This window comes from Sceloporus occidentalis, unplaced genomic scaffold (genome assembly GCF_023333645.1).
Source record: "Sceloporus occidentalis isolate IW3139 unplaced genomic scaffold, rSceOcc1.0.p SCAF_30, whole genome shotgun sequence".
Classification (NCBI taxonomy): Eukaryota; Metazoa; Chordata; class Lepidosauria; order Squamata; family Phrynosomatidae; genus Sceloporus; species Sceloporus occidentalis.
Genome location: NW_028317010.1, coordinates 1,548,481 through 1,563,993, shown reverse-complemented (window position 1 = coordinate 1,563,993; position 15,513 = coordinate 1,548,481). Strand labels below are relative to the sequence as shown.

The following is a 15,513-nucleotide window of genomic DNA, read 5'->3' as shown; positions in this document are numbered from 1 at the left end:
CATGGAGTTCAGCCGCAATACACAAATCAGGTTGTAAGGTAATTCTTCTGAAATTTTACTTTTCAATTTAGTTCTTGCCTATAACAGTAACATTACCATCCAAGTGAGCCTACAGCTACCATGAACACCAGGGCACCAGTTGCGTCATTATATATAAACAAAATAGTATGGGGACAAAACACAGGCCAAAAGGCTCGTGGAATTCTTTCAAAGCCAACAGACTAGCCAATGACAAAAATTCAATATAGTGCACACAGAGATCACCATAAGCTAGCTCACTACAGGGGTATAAGATCTGCAACAGGATAAGATGGGCAGGGAAAAAATAGCAGCATAAGACTTATGGCCACTGCACAAGCACAGTTTCTAGCAGAGAAACATCTGCAGGCAAGGGCTTTGTAAATTAATTGGCGCGAGACCAAGAGCCAAGTAAATGCATGAGTGAGAACCCAATGGCAGCCACCAGTAGGAGACAGGAGAGGTAAGGCCCTGACACACATTTTTAGAACCCACAGATAATGGTTTTAAAAAATGACACGCAACAGGTAATTAAGGTACAGTCTGAGCATGAATTTGTCAATTTTATAATAAAGTACAAGTATGCAAAGAAAGGGCAGTGCACTGTACAATAACATACAATACAACCTTCTGAGTCATGCACTTGGACGTCTTTTTATTCCCAGTTCCATGTATTGCGGTAAGATTGCAGTAAGATTTCTACCTGATAAACTTGCATTTTGTAAGACTCTTTTACTAGAACGATCTATGCAAAATCCATAAAGTAAAATATTTTTTCCTGCATTCACTTAACTCTCTGTGGCTTACTATGCATCTATAAAAAGGAGGACTGCACTGCGGGCAGATGTCACAGATACCTTATTAAAATGATTTTGCAGTAACGAAACAAAATATTGAGTTAAGAAGCACATGCCTCTAGCTGACTCAGCAACTTTAACAGACTCTAATCCAATGAAAGAGAATTGCTCTGTCACTGAACTTTGCCATTTTCTATGACACTTCCTTTGAGAGATCAATTTGAGATTAAATTAATGGAATACCTTACCTTAAATACTAAATTATGATCACCACAAAGGCTGAATAAGACTATTTTATCACCAAACATTAAGTGGGTGTGTAGAGGCCAAAACGTCCATTTGTAAGCTCTTTTGTTTAATAAATGCTAACACTAGTCAAGCTGGATACATAAAATGGACAAAAGCTTTGTACTCATTGCAGGTGAAACTCACCATAGTTTAGTAAAAAACATGCAGGCTTAGTCAAAAAAGACATTGTCAGTGCACCAAATATTGCAGCCACAGAAATAAATTTTATTTTTTGACTATAGTTTAACAGCATCTAAACTAATCGACAAACCTGTCATGAACACTGTCAGAGTAACTTAAAAAAATCAATTGCCCGTGCAGCCTGCATTATTTTATGAAACCCGAAAGGCTTTTAATGAAAGCAACCATTGCATATCATGTTTTTCAAAAGATACTTATGACACCACAAACTTAGCAGTCCCCTATTCCCCTTGAGAAGCAAACACGAAGTACTAAAATAAAACCCACAGTTTTTACCCAAAACTAAAAAATGAAGCAGTAGCAACAGTTACAACAAAAATGCAATGTCTACTTTTGTATATAATGCTTTAAATTATTGGACAACCATTCAATACCATTATTTTGCCATTTTGGAAAGCTTGCACCTAGATTTTGGAAAGGCTTTCCATAAAACCCAAGACATTGCAAATTTTTTTCCACCAAACAAGGAATTTGTAGGAGAGTTGCAGTTTCAACATCATTTTACGTTAATAAGGTATAATAAATTCAGTGAGCTTCACCTACAAAGAGCAGCATGGCTGGTCCCATGTAATGTATGTTTCGTCAATTATATTTATGGAAAATTACCTTTATTAAAAAAATTATAAAGAGCCTGCTTAACCCTCTTGCAGAAAGAAATCCTGCCAGGGTAGACACTTCTAAGGGCTTGGAATTGGTGTCATGATTATGACAAAGAAGTGTGAAATGTGACCTACAGCAGAGCCAGCTGTTTTTACAAGTTCTAGATATGGATAGGAGAGTGATCCATGGTCCCAGAGCACTTTCTCATGAGTATGTGGGAGGCCAGATCAGAGTCACATGACACAAGAAGAGTGCCTCAGAGACAGACACTCATAAGGGGTAAGCTGATGATTACATGCCCTACTTGATAAAGTCATTATGAAGTCAATAGAAACCACAACTCTTCTGCTGTATTGAATAAACCCCAATGAATAAGACAACATTCTTTAAACAATTACCGAAGGCTTGGTTCTGTCTACCCAGCATTCTTCTGTACTCAAACAGGAAAGTTTTCTTAAGAATTCTACTTTCAAAAGAAGTTTCCTCTTTACTGTTTGACTTTATCACAAATTGAGGCAAGCATGATTTAAGGTTTTGTTTACTGCAAATAATTCACAAGTTAATATGGAGAGAGGAGAGATGAGATAGAGATTATATATATATATATATATATATATATATATATATATATATATATATATATATATATAAAATCACATAACTGTGAATGAAACATTTCACCAGTACTGCACAAAGCCCTGCAGAGGATTTAACACTACCTTAGAGCAGAGATTAGTGGGTGTTGAATTAAGCATACACAGCCATATGCTCATTCAACTCACAGGGGGACTCCCATGGAAACGACACACTCACACATACAAGATAAAACATTTTCAGGCGTTTTGATGAACACATGTTACATACTAGATATCTCACCTTTTTTAAATTATGAAGTGGTCTTATCAACAGAAGGCATGTCCCTGCAAATTGGACCATTCAATTAATTCATCTGCACCAAAATAACATTTGGTATGCCAAACGAAAACAGGCATGTCACCTAATGTAATTTTAAAACAGAAGTATGCCTACTATAATAAAGATTTGATAATTTAAGGGTTGACATTTCATGCTGTACACATCAACAGAAATAACTATTTTTCACGTTCAAAAGGGAAAGGGAGGTTTACTCAGAGTGCTGGTGTAATACAAACCATGTGTTCCACAGAAACAGGAAAGGGGAAAAACATTTACATAATATAGCCAATGTTAATACATTACGAGAACAATTATTATTATCTTCTATTTATATAGCGCCAACAATCTACGCACCCCTTAACACAATACATATATTCAAGCGGTATGACAAGACAAGAACTGGCAGACTAAGACAAACCGATACATTAGGTGGAGAGAGCCCGGCTCGCAAGCTTACTATAGAGAGCAGAGCTGTGTGCCTTTGTCAAAAATAAGAAAATATGAAGTGTTGGTTATGTACTAAGAGTCTTAAAATACTATGCACCCAAAAGAAAATGCATCAGTTACCCTTTTTCTTCCGTGATCTCTAAAAGCACAAAACTGCATTCACAGTGAAGCTGCTGCCTGATATTAATACACAATAAAGAGTAGAGCTAGAGTCTTTACTCAAAAACACAATATAATCTAAGTAATGGTCACCGACCAATGAATCCCAATACAACAAGGCAAATTAATTACATCAAATAACTGAGGTTTTAACCCCTTTTTTTTTTTTTTTTTTTACTTTTTGTACCTTTCTTCAGATAGCATTTTTTATATTATCTAATTTCCTATAAAAAGAAAAAATAAAATATGAAAAATTGAAAACCAAAAAACACATTTTCTGACTTTTACCCAAGAAATCTTTTACTCATCCAAAAAAAGCTAATGAAAAAACCTGCTGAATAGATTCTATTATTTGTCCTGAGTTTAGAAATACCCAATGTTTTTTTTGCTTTACCGTTTTGTTATTTTAAAACCATTTTTTTTCCAAAGCTGGTCATTCTGCCCCATGTGCTATTTCGGGTATATTTGAACCTGGCCAATGCAAATTACCCCACCAAACCATATATTTTTTTAAACTAGACACCTCAAGGTATTTCAAATGCTGGTATTTTAACCCTTTCCATGCACTAATTCTAATACCACCCTTTGTCAAACTTTGTGGTAGTAATTTATGTTGTGGGTTTTTTTCATCACTAAAATTGCGCTAAGTAACCGTTTTTGCGTGACGTGCCTGACCCGTCAATGGAAGTTAGGGGGTTATATATATATATATATATATATATATATATATATATATATATATATATATATATATATATATATATATACACACACACATACATACACACACACACACACACACCTCTACTAATGTGGAAAATATATATATGCTTTATGGAGATGTACACTGTATGAATTATTAATTCTTTTAAAAAGATGTAATGCGCCCTGCAGTGCATCACAGAGAAAGCACTTTGGAATTAAACTATCTATGGTACAGAGCAACAAAGGAGTGAGGTATTGCTACGGAGAGTTATTTGCTGACAAACCATATTTAAAATAAACTTAAAAACAAATAAACTAAAATATATCCAGCCCACAATTAAACTAGTTTCAACCATCTTACTTTATCACTGGCACAGAAAGGTATCAGAATATCTTGTACGTTAAAATTATCTGTTCACTGGGATTGTGTTTCCATGAAGAGAAGAGAGTAGATATAAGATCCCAAAAAGGGCAGATATATAGAGTTCTAAATCAGTAAAAGTAATGTGCATCCTTCTATGGTTGGGGTGTCAGGGATATTAGACTTTACCTTTAAGATTAGAATACAGAAACACAGGATAAGCATGTAAGCATCCCTACCCCAAACCCCCCCCCCCCCACCATCATCATCATCATCATCAACACACGTTTTCACATTGCATCCTTTCCCTAATAGATTATAATCTATTTTTAGGCCTTGAGACTAAAAAAAGACTTGCCAAAAGGTCACAGAAAGTAAGAACAGGGTCTCCAAAATGATCTTCCCAGTTCACCAACCTTACATTAGGACCGGAGGTGGCGATCTGCCCAGCATTGCACTTGCTGGAATATGACACCATGTAGAATGCAGCGTATAATGGGGTTTGTAGTTTCAAACTGCAGGTCGCTTATGGATGTTATAGTACTGTACTAATCTAATAGTGTCAACAGCAGAAAAACAGGCAAAGGGACAGCATATTTTATTTTATTTTATTCATGAGGCATGTGGTTAACCTCAATATTTCAAAAGAATAAGGATCTATTACAGTTTAAGTCTTGATGACATATATGTTTGTATGTTTAGTGCTGACCATCTAAATAGACATTTAAGTCAAAGTTAATTATATATATATATATATATATATATATATATATATATATATATATATATATATATATATATACACACACATATACATATACACACACACACACACGACGTAAAGTTTCATAAAATTTCAGGACCTCAGGTTTGGTTTTTTTAGGTGGAATGATTTGGAAGATTTACTTTAAAGTGAGTGCTCAAAATATTTAACAAGAAAGAAGAGCTTCAAGAAAAATCTACCCAGATTGTGCCTTTACAATGAACCAAATTATGCAGAGAATGCATAGATGTGTAAACAATTCATATCCAACACCCCAATACACTGCAGAGCAAATCATATTTAGACTTGATAAAAAAGCAACGGGACAAGTCCAGGATTGTGATTTAAAGAAAACATTTTGAGTGCTATCGAAACAAAAAAACATAGTGACAAATATCTATTGTTTATGCTTGTCTGACTAACACCAAGGTTTAAACAGGAATTCAGAGGCCGCCTTTGTACCAACATCAGAATGTGTTCCGTGATTACCATTTTCCATCAAGCAAAAAAAAAAAAAAAAAAAACAGTCAGAACCGGCACACAACATTGTTTTGTTTCCTTTTCGCATATAATGAGATTACAATGTACTTGTTAAAGCCTTTAGAATAGGAGCGTAAGACTGGGCCAGTTTTTTTTTGTTTTTTTTTTTAGACTGTCATGTCATCACACCCTATAAAATTTCACTGTATTGTAATGCCAGCATTCATTAACAGGGTTTCACCACCTCTACTGGGTGGATTCTCTGTTTTCTCTTTCTCATCCTCTTACAGGAAACTATTTAGCTGGAGTAAATAAATTAACGTGTTCTGCAACATAAACATAAAATATTAGATCTCCTCTTCTCTGTTTGCATATCACTAACCCACTTGGACGCTTCACTGTAGAAACCTTTCATCCCAAGGACCGTAATAATATAAAAGCCAAATCATAGCTTGCTGAAAACCAACACTACTTAAATGATCCCTGGTCATCAAGAGAATCTTAAGTTTATCAATTTCTAAAAACAAAATATGAACTTAAAATATTTCAACTAGAACAGCATCAATTTGCTGTTGGGAAAAAAGGGCCAATACCACCGCTTCTTTAATATCGTGTCAAAACAATTTAACACCTAATTGCTGGAATGTTTTGTGATAGCAGTTAAAGGCTGCACAATTCACAGACACGTAGTTAGTGGCATGAGATTAAAAAATGTAATTTAATTTTTTGTAATAAAACTGTGGTTAGCCTACCCCTAGGAGCAGACATTTTTAGAATCTATGGTCTAAATGTCACCCACTAAGTACTACTACCCTGAAGTATGTCAGCAAACAGGAACCTCTTCTAGAATTACAAACCCCAGAACTCTGTCATCCACAGGGTAGCGAATCATCATGTCAACTAAAGTGAAGCAAGACATAGTCAGGAGCCGGGAAGATGTTAATACACATAAAAGTTAGGCACCAAATGTGTTATTTATTGAAGGAAAGGTCTTCTGCTAACTCCATGAGGTAAAGCTCCATCACTAAGTGACTAAAACAGCTTTTTCCCTTTTAACTTGACAGCCGCTTACATAATAATACTTAACATCTTTTTGATGTACTTGCACAAAAAAACAGCATATTACTCTGGTGTGTAATAAAATACACAGCAGTAAATCTCTACGGCACAAAAAAAAGGCAACAGTTATCCACGTAGTAGATTAACACTCAGCTGAAGAAACAAAACCTAATGTTTTAAAGAACAAAGCAAAAGCGTATTAATGTAAGTTTGAACAAATCGTTGCCAGGTGTGATAGATAAGTCTTTCAACTATCACTGGGTCAATGGGGGTATTTATTATCTAGATTCTGTGAAATTAAAAAAAGGAACACCATAGTGTGTAATGTAAAAAGGTTACAGTGAATGTACTTAATTGCTACACTTACATTAAAAATTCATGGTAAGATATTCATACTTTATAAACTTAACCCTTTCAGTCCCAGGGGTTTTTGGCACCTCAAGTCCCAGAGCAATTTTGCCATTTTTTTTAGTTTTTCAGCATGGGAGAAGAGTGGGAAACATGGTTAGGCAGCCCCTACATATGCTGGTTTTAATATGTTTGTACAATTCCAAACTGAAATTGTCATGCTTACCTCTAGCAGACAGTTTTTTTGTGTTGATAATCTTTGCAGCATACTCCTGGTTGGTAGATTTCTTCACGCATCTTCGTACTACGGAGAAGGCACCCCTTGAAAATAGAGAAAACACATCTGAAAATAGAGATCTTAACGCTCAACCCGCTAAGTCATATGCGTATTTTAGTAGGGTATTTAATAATTTTATCAGGTAGGAATAGGTACCTTTTTATTTTCCATTCAGTATGTGTACGTAGACTGCTCTTAACTGCAAAAAAGACTTATCCCTTTTACCCCTTAAGGACCAGGCTGGTTTTTAGGTTGTGTACCCTTTGTGACTAAGGATGTTTGAACACTTTTGCGGTGCTCATGTTTAGCGGTATTTTTCTCCTCTCCAATTTAGTGTACCCACACATGTATTTTTTTCAGAACAAGGACTTTCTTCAGATACTATGATTTTTTTTGATCATATATAGTTATATAAACATACACATATACAGTATCTCACAAAAGTGAGTACACCCCTCACATATTTTGTAAATATTTTATTCTATCTTTTCATGCGACAACACTGAAGAAATGACACACTGCGCTACAATGTAAAGTAGTGAGTGTACAGCCTGTATAAAAGTGTAAATTTGCTATCCCCCTCAAATTAACTCCACAAACAGGCATTCATGTCTAAACCTTGGCAACAAAAGTGAGTACACACCTAAGTGGAAATGTCCGAATTGGGTCCAATTAGCCATTACCCCTCCCCGATGTCATGTGACTCGTTAGTGTTACATGGTCTCAGGTGTGAATGGGGAGCAGGTGTGTTAAATTTGGTGCTTTTGCTCTCACACTCTCTCATAGTGGTCACTGGAAGTTTAACATAGCACCTCATGGCAAAGAATTCTGAGGATCTGAAATAAAAAAAATTGTTGCTCTACATAAAGATGGCCTAGGCTATAAGAAGATGGCCAAGACCCTGAAACTGAGGAAGACCATACAGCGGTTTCACAGGACAGGTTCCACTCGGAACAGGCCTTGCCATGGTCGACCAAAGAAGTTGAGTGCACATGCTCCGTGTCATATCCAGAGGTTGTCTTTGGATGCTGATGTAGTGATGGAGGAGTGGAAGAGGACTCCAGTGGCAACCTGTGAAGCTCTGGTGAACTCCATGCCCAAGAGGGTTAAGGCAGTGCTAGAAAATGGTGGCCACACAAAATTTTGACAATTTGGACCCAATGTGTACTCACTTTTGTTGCCAAGGTTTAGACATTAATGGCTGCGTGTTGAGTTATTTTTAAGGGGACAGAAAATGTACACTGTTATACAGGCTGTACAACCTACTTTACATTGTAGCAGAGTGTAATTTCTTCAATGTTGACACAGTGTTCTTCTTACTCATCTAAAAAAGACCCAATGTTTTACGTCTTTTTGCTTTTTTTCCTACAAGTTATTTCAAAACCATTGTTTTCCAAATCTGTCCTATTTGGGGTATATCTGAAGACAGCCAATGCTATTTAACCCCATCAAACCATATCTTTTCGAAAACTACACATCCCAAGTTATTTCAAATGCTGGTATTTTAACCTTCCCATGTATGAGATTTTACCACCAGATTTTGCCAAAGTTTGCGGTAGTAATTTTTTTTGTACCTTTCACACACACAAATTGTACTTCTGGTATACGTCAAAAACACCCCGATATGTGTTCAGCAACATCTCCCAAGAAGGTAAAACGTCACATGCCTACTGCCTCCATGTCCTAAGTGGGCCATCTTTGATGCCGACTATTTTAATTTATCCCGTCAAATTGTATATTTTCTAAAACTAGACACCCCAGGGTGTTTCAAATGGCGGTATTTTAACCCTTTCCATATACTCGTTTTACCACCAGCTTTTGTCAAAATTTGTGGTATTTTTTAATCATACAAATTGTACTTCAGGTGTGAATTTACAGCTTCTGGTATATGTCACTGCCAAACACCTCCCCAATAGGCTCAGCAACATATCTTGGTGTGCAGTGATACTGCCCATGCATGGGTTTTTGTTGGGTTGTTTGGGGAAGATACAGGGCTAATTTTACCACTTGCTCATAATAAACTTGCAAGGGGAGCCAGAGTTCTCAGGAGGGTCTGGAGGTTTATTTATTTTTTTAAGGGCGGCGCCATCTTGCGAGTGGCAACATTTCTTACAGTGACGGTTGTGACCACTGTCCGGAGCAGAATGTTCAGTGTTGCTGAATGCCTCACTGTCAGCGACACTATTGAAGCTTAAAACTCTTTTAAAACAGGCGTCCGCCGTCATACAGTGTATGGAGAATGTTAACACCCCAGGGAGGGGCCTGACATGGCCCCGGATGCCAATCTGGGTGTTGCCATATGTCTCGACATCGAGGGATTACAGCCACACAGTTTAAGCAAAGAAAGAAATCAGATTATATCTACAGAATATCAGATAGTGTGTAGGATTCATACTTTAAATTGTATACAATTGACATATTAGCAAGGTTTTTCTCTGGGCCTCTAAATTATAAATACAACCAATGTTCATATGATCCATATGCCATCGATCAATCTCTTGATTTATAATTTTTAGTTCAGAAAGTACCCACCTAGCCATGATGATCTGCTATTTGTGAAGTCAGTCCACATGACTTGGAAGCCTGTTTCAGATTGGAACATAGCACCAACCGCGTCACATTTGACACAGAGTGTAACATAATTTTGTAAGTATCAAATATCTTTTCACATGCCACAAATTGTCACAATAATAGAAAAATGTGTCTTTTTTTAGTGTTAATATTAAAGCTTTACATTTGGCATTTCTGATGTCAGCTCAGGCTAGTACATGCACGTAGCGTCCGAAGTGCAGTATATAACACAAGATGTAGTCCCTGAAAATCACATAGGGAAAACAGGAACTAAGGGAGAACCATGCAAACACTTTATGTACGTTTCCCTGTTCATCTGCTAGGTACCTTATGGACTAAATATATGATACCTACAGAAAAAGTGAGATTTTCAATGTAAACCATCAAGCATTTTAGCATTTCAGACAGCTGATCCCATTGCCACCAGTGGTTATGCAGGAACACTATAAATTCAAAATAACACCTTTCCAAATAAAACAAGTGTAATTACCAGTACGCTAACACATTTCTACTTAAGGTCTTAGAAAATGATGGGTCTTCCATAAGCCCATGCACCAATGCATACACAAGAATATCAGCAGGTTGAAGAATAAAGTTATAGAAAACGACCTCGTTTTATTGTACATTTAACCATGATAACTCCTCAAGCGGTGTGAACCCCCTTAATTCAGGCACAGCAACTTGAGTTTCTGGGATTCTCAACTAGAGTTATAAAGAGCCAATAACAAGACCTTTTCCACAGAACAAGGATATCAATAATAAAAAATAAAAAAAATTAACAAGCGGTTCACCATGGCCCTCCAATCTGAATTGTTCCATTACAGCTAGGAAGGCCAGAACTCTTTCAGTTGAATGTTGTAAGAGGAGCCTTTCAGAAAAATAAAAGTTAAAGGGGAACCCCAGCCAATATTTTTATTACTCATATGAGATTAACATACATTTCCACAAGTACTATACTGATTTGGTTTTTTACATTTTACATGTTTGCACAATATAAGCTCGTTTGAGCAGGGCCCTCCTCACCTGTTGTCTCTGTTAGTCAATTTGTTATGTTACATACTACTTGTTATGTCTTGTCTACCCATGGTACAGCGCTACGGAATTTGATGGCGCTATATAAAACAATAAATGATAATAATAAGCAGCTGCATATTAGCATTTGTATGTGTTCTAGTCCTGTTATCTTAGTTGTATCTACTAGACAAGAAACTTGACTTCTTATCATACTACAAAGTCTGTGTAGGATTCAACTTTATTAGCATTGCCATAAAGAATCAGCTAAGTGAGGTTTTTGAGCAATAAAATTCACCCCAAACATCTCATGATATTTATTGGAACAAAAAATGTTGTCTGTTAACCCACATTCCTGTATACAGCACTGTTTTGTAGGCTCAAGGGAAAAAAAATAAGAAAATTTAAAAGATTTATCCATTGGACCTCCCCTCTAAGCATTTCCCCACTTCACATCTGAAGCACAAAGTTTACCATTTAACAAAGGACAAAATTACGTGTGGTTACAGACAATCACGTTGTTATAACATTATAACACTAAGAATTACAAAAGCGATAGAGGAGATAATTACTACATCAGAAGTATTTCACACTTATGACACACCCTGTTAAGTAGGCATTCATTCACATTACTAGTAAACACATTTAGAACCCTTATGCTTACCGGATCTGGTGAATTATATTTATTTAGCCAGTAATAGCAAAGAAAAATACATGACTGTCTCACAAATCAGCCACTACTAGCAAGGTTTGGGGCAGCAACAGAGGTTTAGGGTATTCTCTGCATATGCTAACAATACTCTCTCCGCACCATCTTTGAGACAAGCCTAGCAAGGACAGACAATGAAAGCTGAACAAAGGAAAGCCGATAACAAAAACAAGAACAGCTTTGTCAAAAAAAAATTCTGCATTGCAGTTAATGTGAATCCATACGATTGTTCCAAGATGGGGATCCACCACAAGCTTTCCACTAACATGACCACAATAACCCTTTCTCCAACTGAGTGGCTTGCAAGTCAGTAAAATTCAGTTTCCAGATACTTTAACAACAAAATAATGTAAGATTTCCAGTGAAATGTAAGGTACCACATAACAATGATTTTTTCATCTGCATTGAAGCATGAGTGTGAAGCACTCAACAGTCTTTTGGCTTACAGTTCTTACACAATTTAATGTGTGGGAGTTGCTTTTAGCGCACACAATCTATGTTTTTCTTGTTTTGTTTTTAAAGAAAAAAAACAAAAAAGACCCAAACGCTTCTCAAGCAAGCAATGGACCTAAGCTAAATCATCAATAAATGAATACATAACAGTAATTACAAATCTGCATTTACTTTATTGGAAATTTTAAAGTAACAATTAACATCTAAATGTATCCTACAAGGCGTGGTTCCTTCAGGAGATAAAAGGTCAGGAAAAACTGGTGTGGCTGCCAGAAGTTCTGTAAAAGGTTTCCCAGTCTGCCTGGAGGAAATGTTTCAGTAACTAACCGCCACTTATGCTGTGAATCTGTACTATACCATCAGCTAAAAACAACTTTATCTCCATGCCTGCATTCATAATGATCTGCTGTTGAAAGAAAACTAGTACCTTTATTTTGCCTTTATGCAACACGCACATAGTGCACAACCCCTGAGGGATAGAGATTTGTTTCATTTTAACACAACATTTAAATAGGGGGTGGCCAGTGTGTCAAAATTGCTAGGGGAGATTAAACTATCACGCCCTACAAATGTTACAGACACTGCGTGCATTTTAAAGTGAGGAAGGAGTGCTGCAACCATGAAATTATTATCAAGGCAACGATAAAGTGCAGTTGTTCAAACTATTCCCCATTTACCGCTCCTTTCTTTGTGTATAAAAGCTTGGACATCTGCACCATGATGGATGTCCAAATCTCAGTGTAAGGAAAGCATGGTACAGAACAAATGTCTTTCGCCACTATGTAAATGAGGGCTAGGCAGCTGCAGCTGTTGTCAAACTAAAATCACCATCAGAAAACCAGTCTGGCTGAAAGCTAATGGTTGGCCCAACTACAGTACTACATGGTGACTGGCATAGATGTTCAGTACACCATGAGCTGCATGGCAGCAGATTGTTTTTTTTGGGAGAACATCTCTAGGGTTTATTCACTATACCAGGAGCAGGTAGAAGAGTGTGATGGTGAGTTGTAGTTTCTAATCACGGAATTCCTTATTCGTTCTGAAAAGCAAGTACTGCAAGTTTCTCCAGAATTGCTGAGCTGGGCCAGCATTATGCAGTTCAATCAGAGAGGTGAAAAACATCTCACCGATCTGCAGTTTTACAGGCCAGCCGGGTTACTTTTGCAGTAAAAAGTCATTGCAGTTGGGCCTTGATAATGTCATCTGGGAAACCCCAATTCTCCTGTCAACGCTCACACTAGTGAATTCATCTCTTTGTCTATCTGTTTAGATATTTTCCAATCTGTTCAACTCAGCTGTACCTGCAGATGCTGCTGCAGGTGCCTGTTCCCACTGTTCGTATTATTATTATTAATTGTTTTATATAGCGCTATCATATTTTGCAGCACTGTACAACGAGTAAACATAAGTAGTAACTATATAACATAATTTGACTTACAGAAACAACTGGTGAAGGAGGGCCCTGCTGAACGTCCTTCATTCAGTTATTACATAGATACATAAGCACAAGCTTTGAATCCTGGCTACAATCTCCCACATACTTCTCAGAGGTGCTAAACTAGCGTCAGCATTATTACCCTGCTGGCAATGGATCAGTTGCCTACATGCCATGTTTATTCTCTGTCTCTTCAGGTTATCATTGTGACAAAGTCTCTGATCACTAGCTCCGCTTTATATTACCGCTTTCTGGAAAGCCAGGTGGATACAGAAGGATACCAATGGTGCAGTATCCCTGCTCCACGTTTTCATGCACGCTAAATATTGTGAGGTGTAATTTCTGTCGTTATGCCACTGAAATCCAGAGGGCACAGTGCCCTCTTTTAATCCCTGACAGTTGTGTCAGCTACCAGGGTTACATTAAATATCTGGAAGCACAGACAACATTGCCTAATATTTCATGAATACCCTCCAGGAGTCTGATCTTCCATTCTTTCTTGGAAGCCCAACCATGTTTTCCACTTTACCCTATTGTAAGGGCAATATATTTTTCCTACTACCCTCATTGTCAACATTACTGTTCTCTCCAGCTCTTCCCTTCACAGCTGTCAGGACAATGTAAATCCATATCGTTTGCTTAGGCTGTCAAAAATATTACCTCGCAGGGCTCCAGGACGATTTTACTCCTGTCTCTAACCTGTTGGGAAAATGTTGCTCCCTAACACTAGCAAATAAAACAATTCTACTGTCAAGACAATGTAATCCTGCGCTCCCCATGCGACGGGACAATCCTACCCTTTCCTCCAATGCCAAAAAAACGTTACTCTTACATCAGCCAATACGTAGTTGCGGTCTTTGTCATGGGTTTCGGGACATTTGATATCCCATGTGCCCGAGACCACTGCTCCTATTCCCCTTTTCCAGGAATTCAGGCATTGGCTTACTTGCCCTTTTCCCACCGGTGCCCGACCCCAGTTACCACGTACTCCCCGGGTGTCCTTACTTGCCAAGCTCCTCATACAACTGGTATTCGTCTGTGAAGCGGGTACAAGTAGCGGTGCTAGCCATGTTAATGACGGGAGAGCTTCCTTCGCATCGGGCGGTCTGTGGGCTGTCAGGTCGGAGGCAGCAACCGAGGTGAGCTCTTCTTTGCTTCTTCCTCTCTGTCTCACCCTCCTTCTCCGGGGCGGCTCCTGCTTTCACTCCTTCCCGTTCCCACCTTCTCCTCCCCCGCTGCTGGGCTCTAATCGCCTCCGTTTGCCTAATGCCCCAGATCTCCCTGTATGACCCTGTCGAGGGGGGCTGCTGTCACTCCTTGGCAGTTCAGAGTCACTGCTGTCCCAAGGCGGAGTGAAGGGAGGAGAGACAGCAGCTTCTCACTACGAGCAACACCGCGAGATTTCCGTGGGACACTCCCCCTTTCCTGCGGACGTCCAACCCGTGGATCAAGAGGGAGGAAGGGAGAGGACACAGATATATAGAGGGAAATATGGGTGTTATACATGAGATTGCGCTGCAGCGTTGGCTGAGATGCAAATAGGAAAGCGTTAGGGGTATTGGGCACTGGGCAGAACAGACAGGTGGTTACTAATGTAGGTTAGTAATTACTGTTGTAAGAGCACTGCAAAACAAAAACCTCCTCAAAGTAAAACAAATATTAACCTCTTTTTTCCCAGAGCTTTTTTATGTTTTTATGATGTGTTGGTTTAGCTATTTTTCCCCCTTTTCACGTTTATTGCACCCATGCAATTTATACATATTTATTTATACATAAGGACAGGTAGGGCATTCTTTTGATACCACATTTAGATGCATAGTCCAACATTTAGTATGAAAAATATATCAAAAATAAAAATGTGCCACAGTGATTTTTTTTATGATAATTGTCACTAAAGTAGCCGAGTTTGGAAATAC

At 37.8% G+C, this 15,513-nt stretch overlaps 1 protein-coding gene across 25 annotated transcripts in view; it reads right to left on the bottom strand.

The window, feature by feature from the left end:
• Positions 1-14,667, bottom strand: part of LOC149298888 (calcium/calmodulin-dependent protein kinase type II subunit gamma-like) — a 116,506-nt gene extending 101,839 nt beyond the window's left edge. For 23 of the 25 annotated variants that reach the window (XM_089486869.1, XM_089486860.1, XM_089486867.1 and 20 more), the window contains exons 1-2: positions 14,603-14,667; positions 7,368-7,462 (exon numbers count right to left, since the gene is read on the bottom strand). In XM_089486869.1, coding sequence (XP_089342995.1) covers positions 7,368-7,462; positions 14,603-14,667 — 160 coding nt within the window. The remainder of the gene's footprint in view (positions 1-7,367; positions 7,463-14,602) is intronic. The other 2 variants (XM_089486862.1, XM_089486871.1) reach the window with 1 other exon arrangement.
• Between the last annotated feature and the right edge of the window lie 846 nt (positions 14,668-15,513).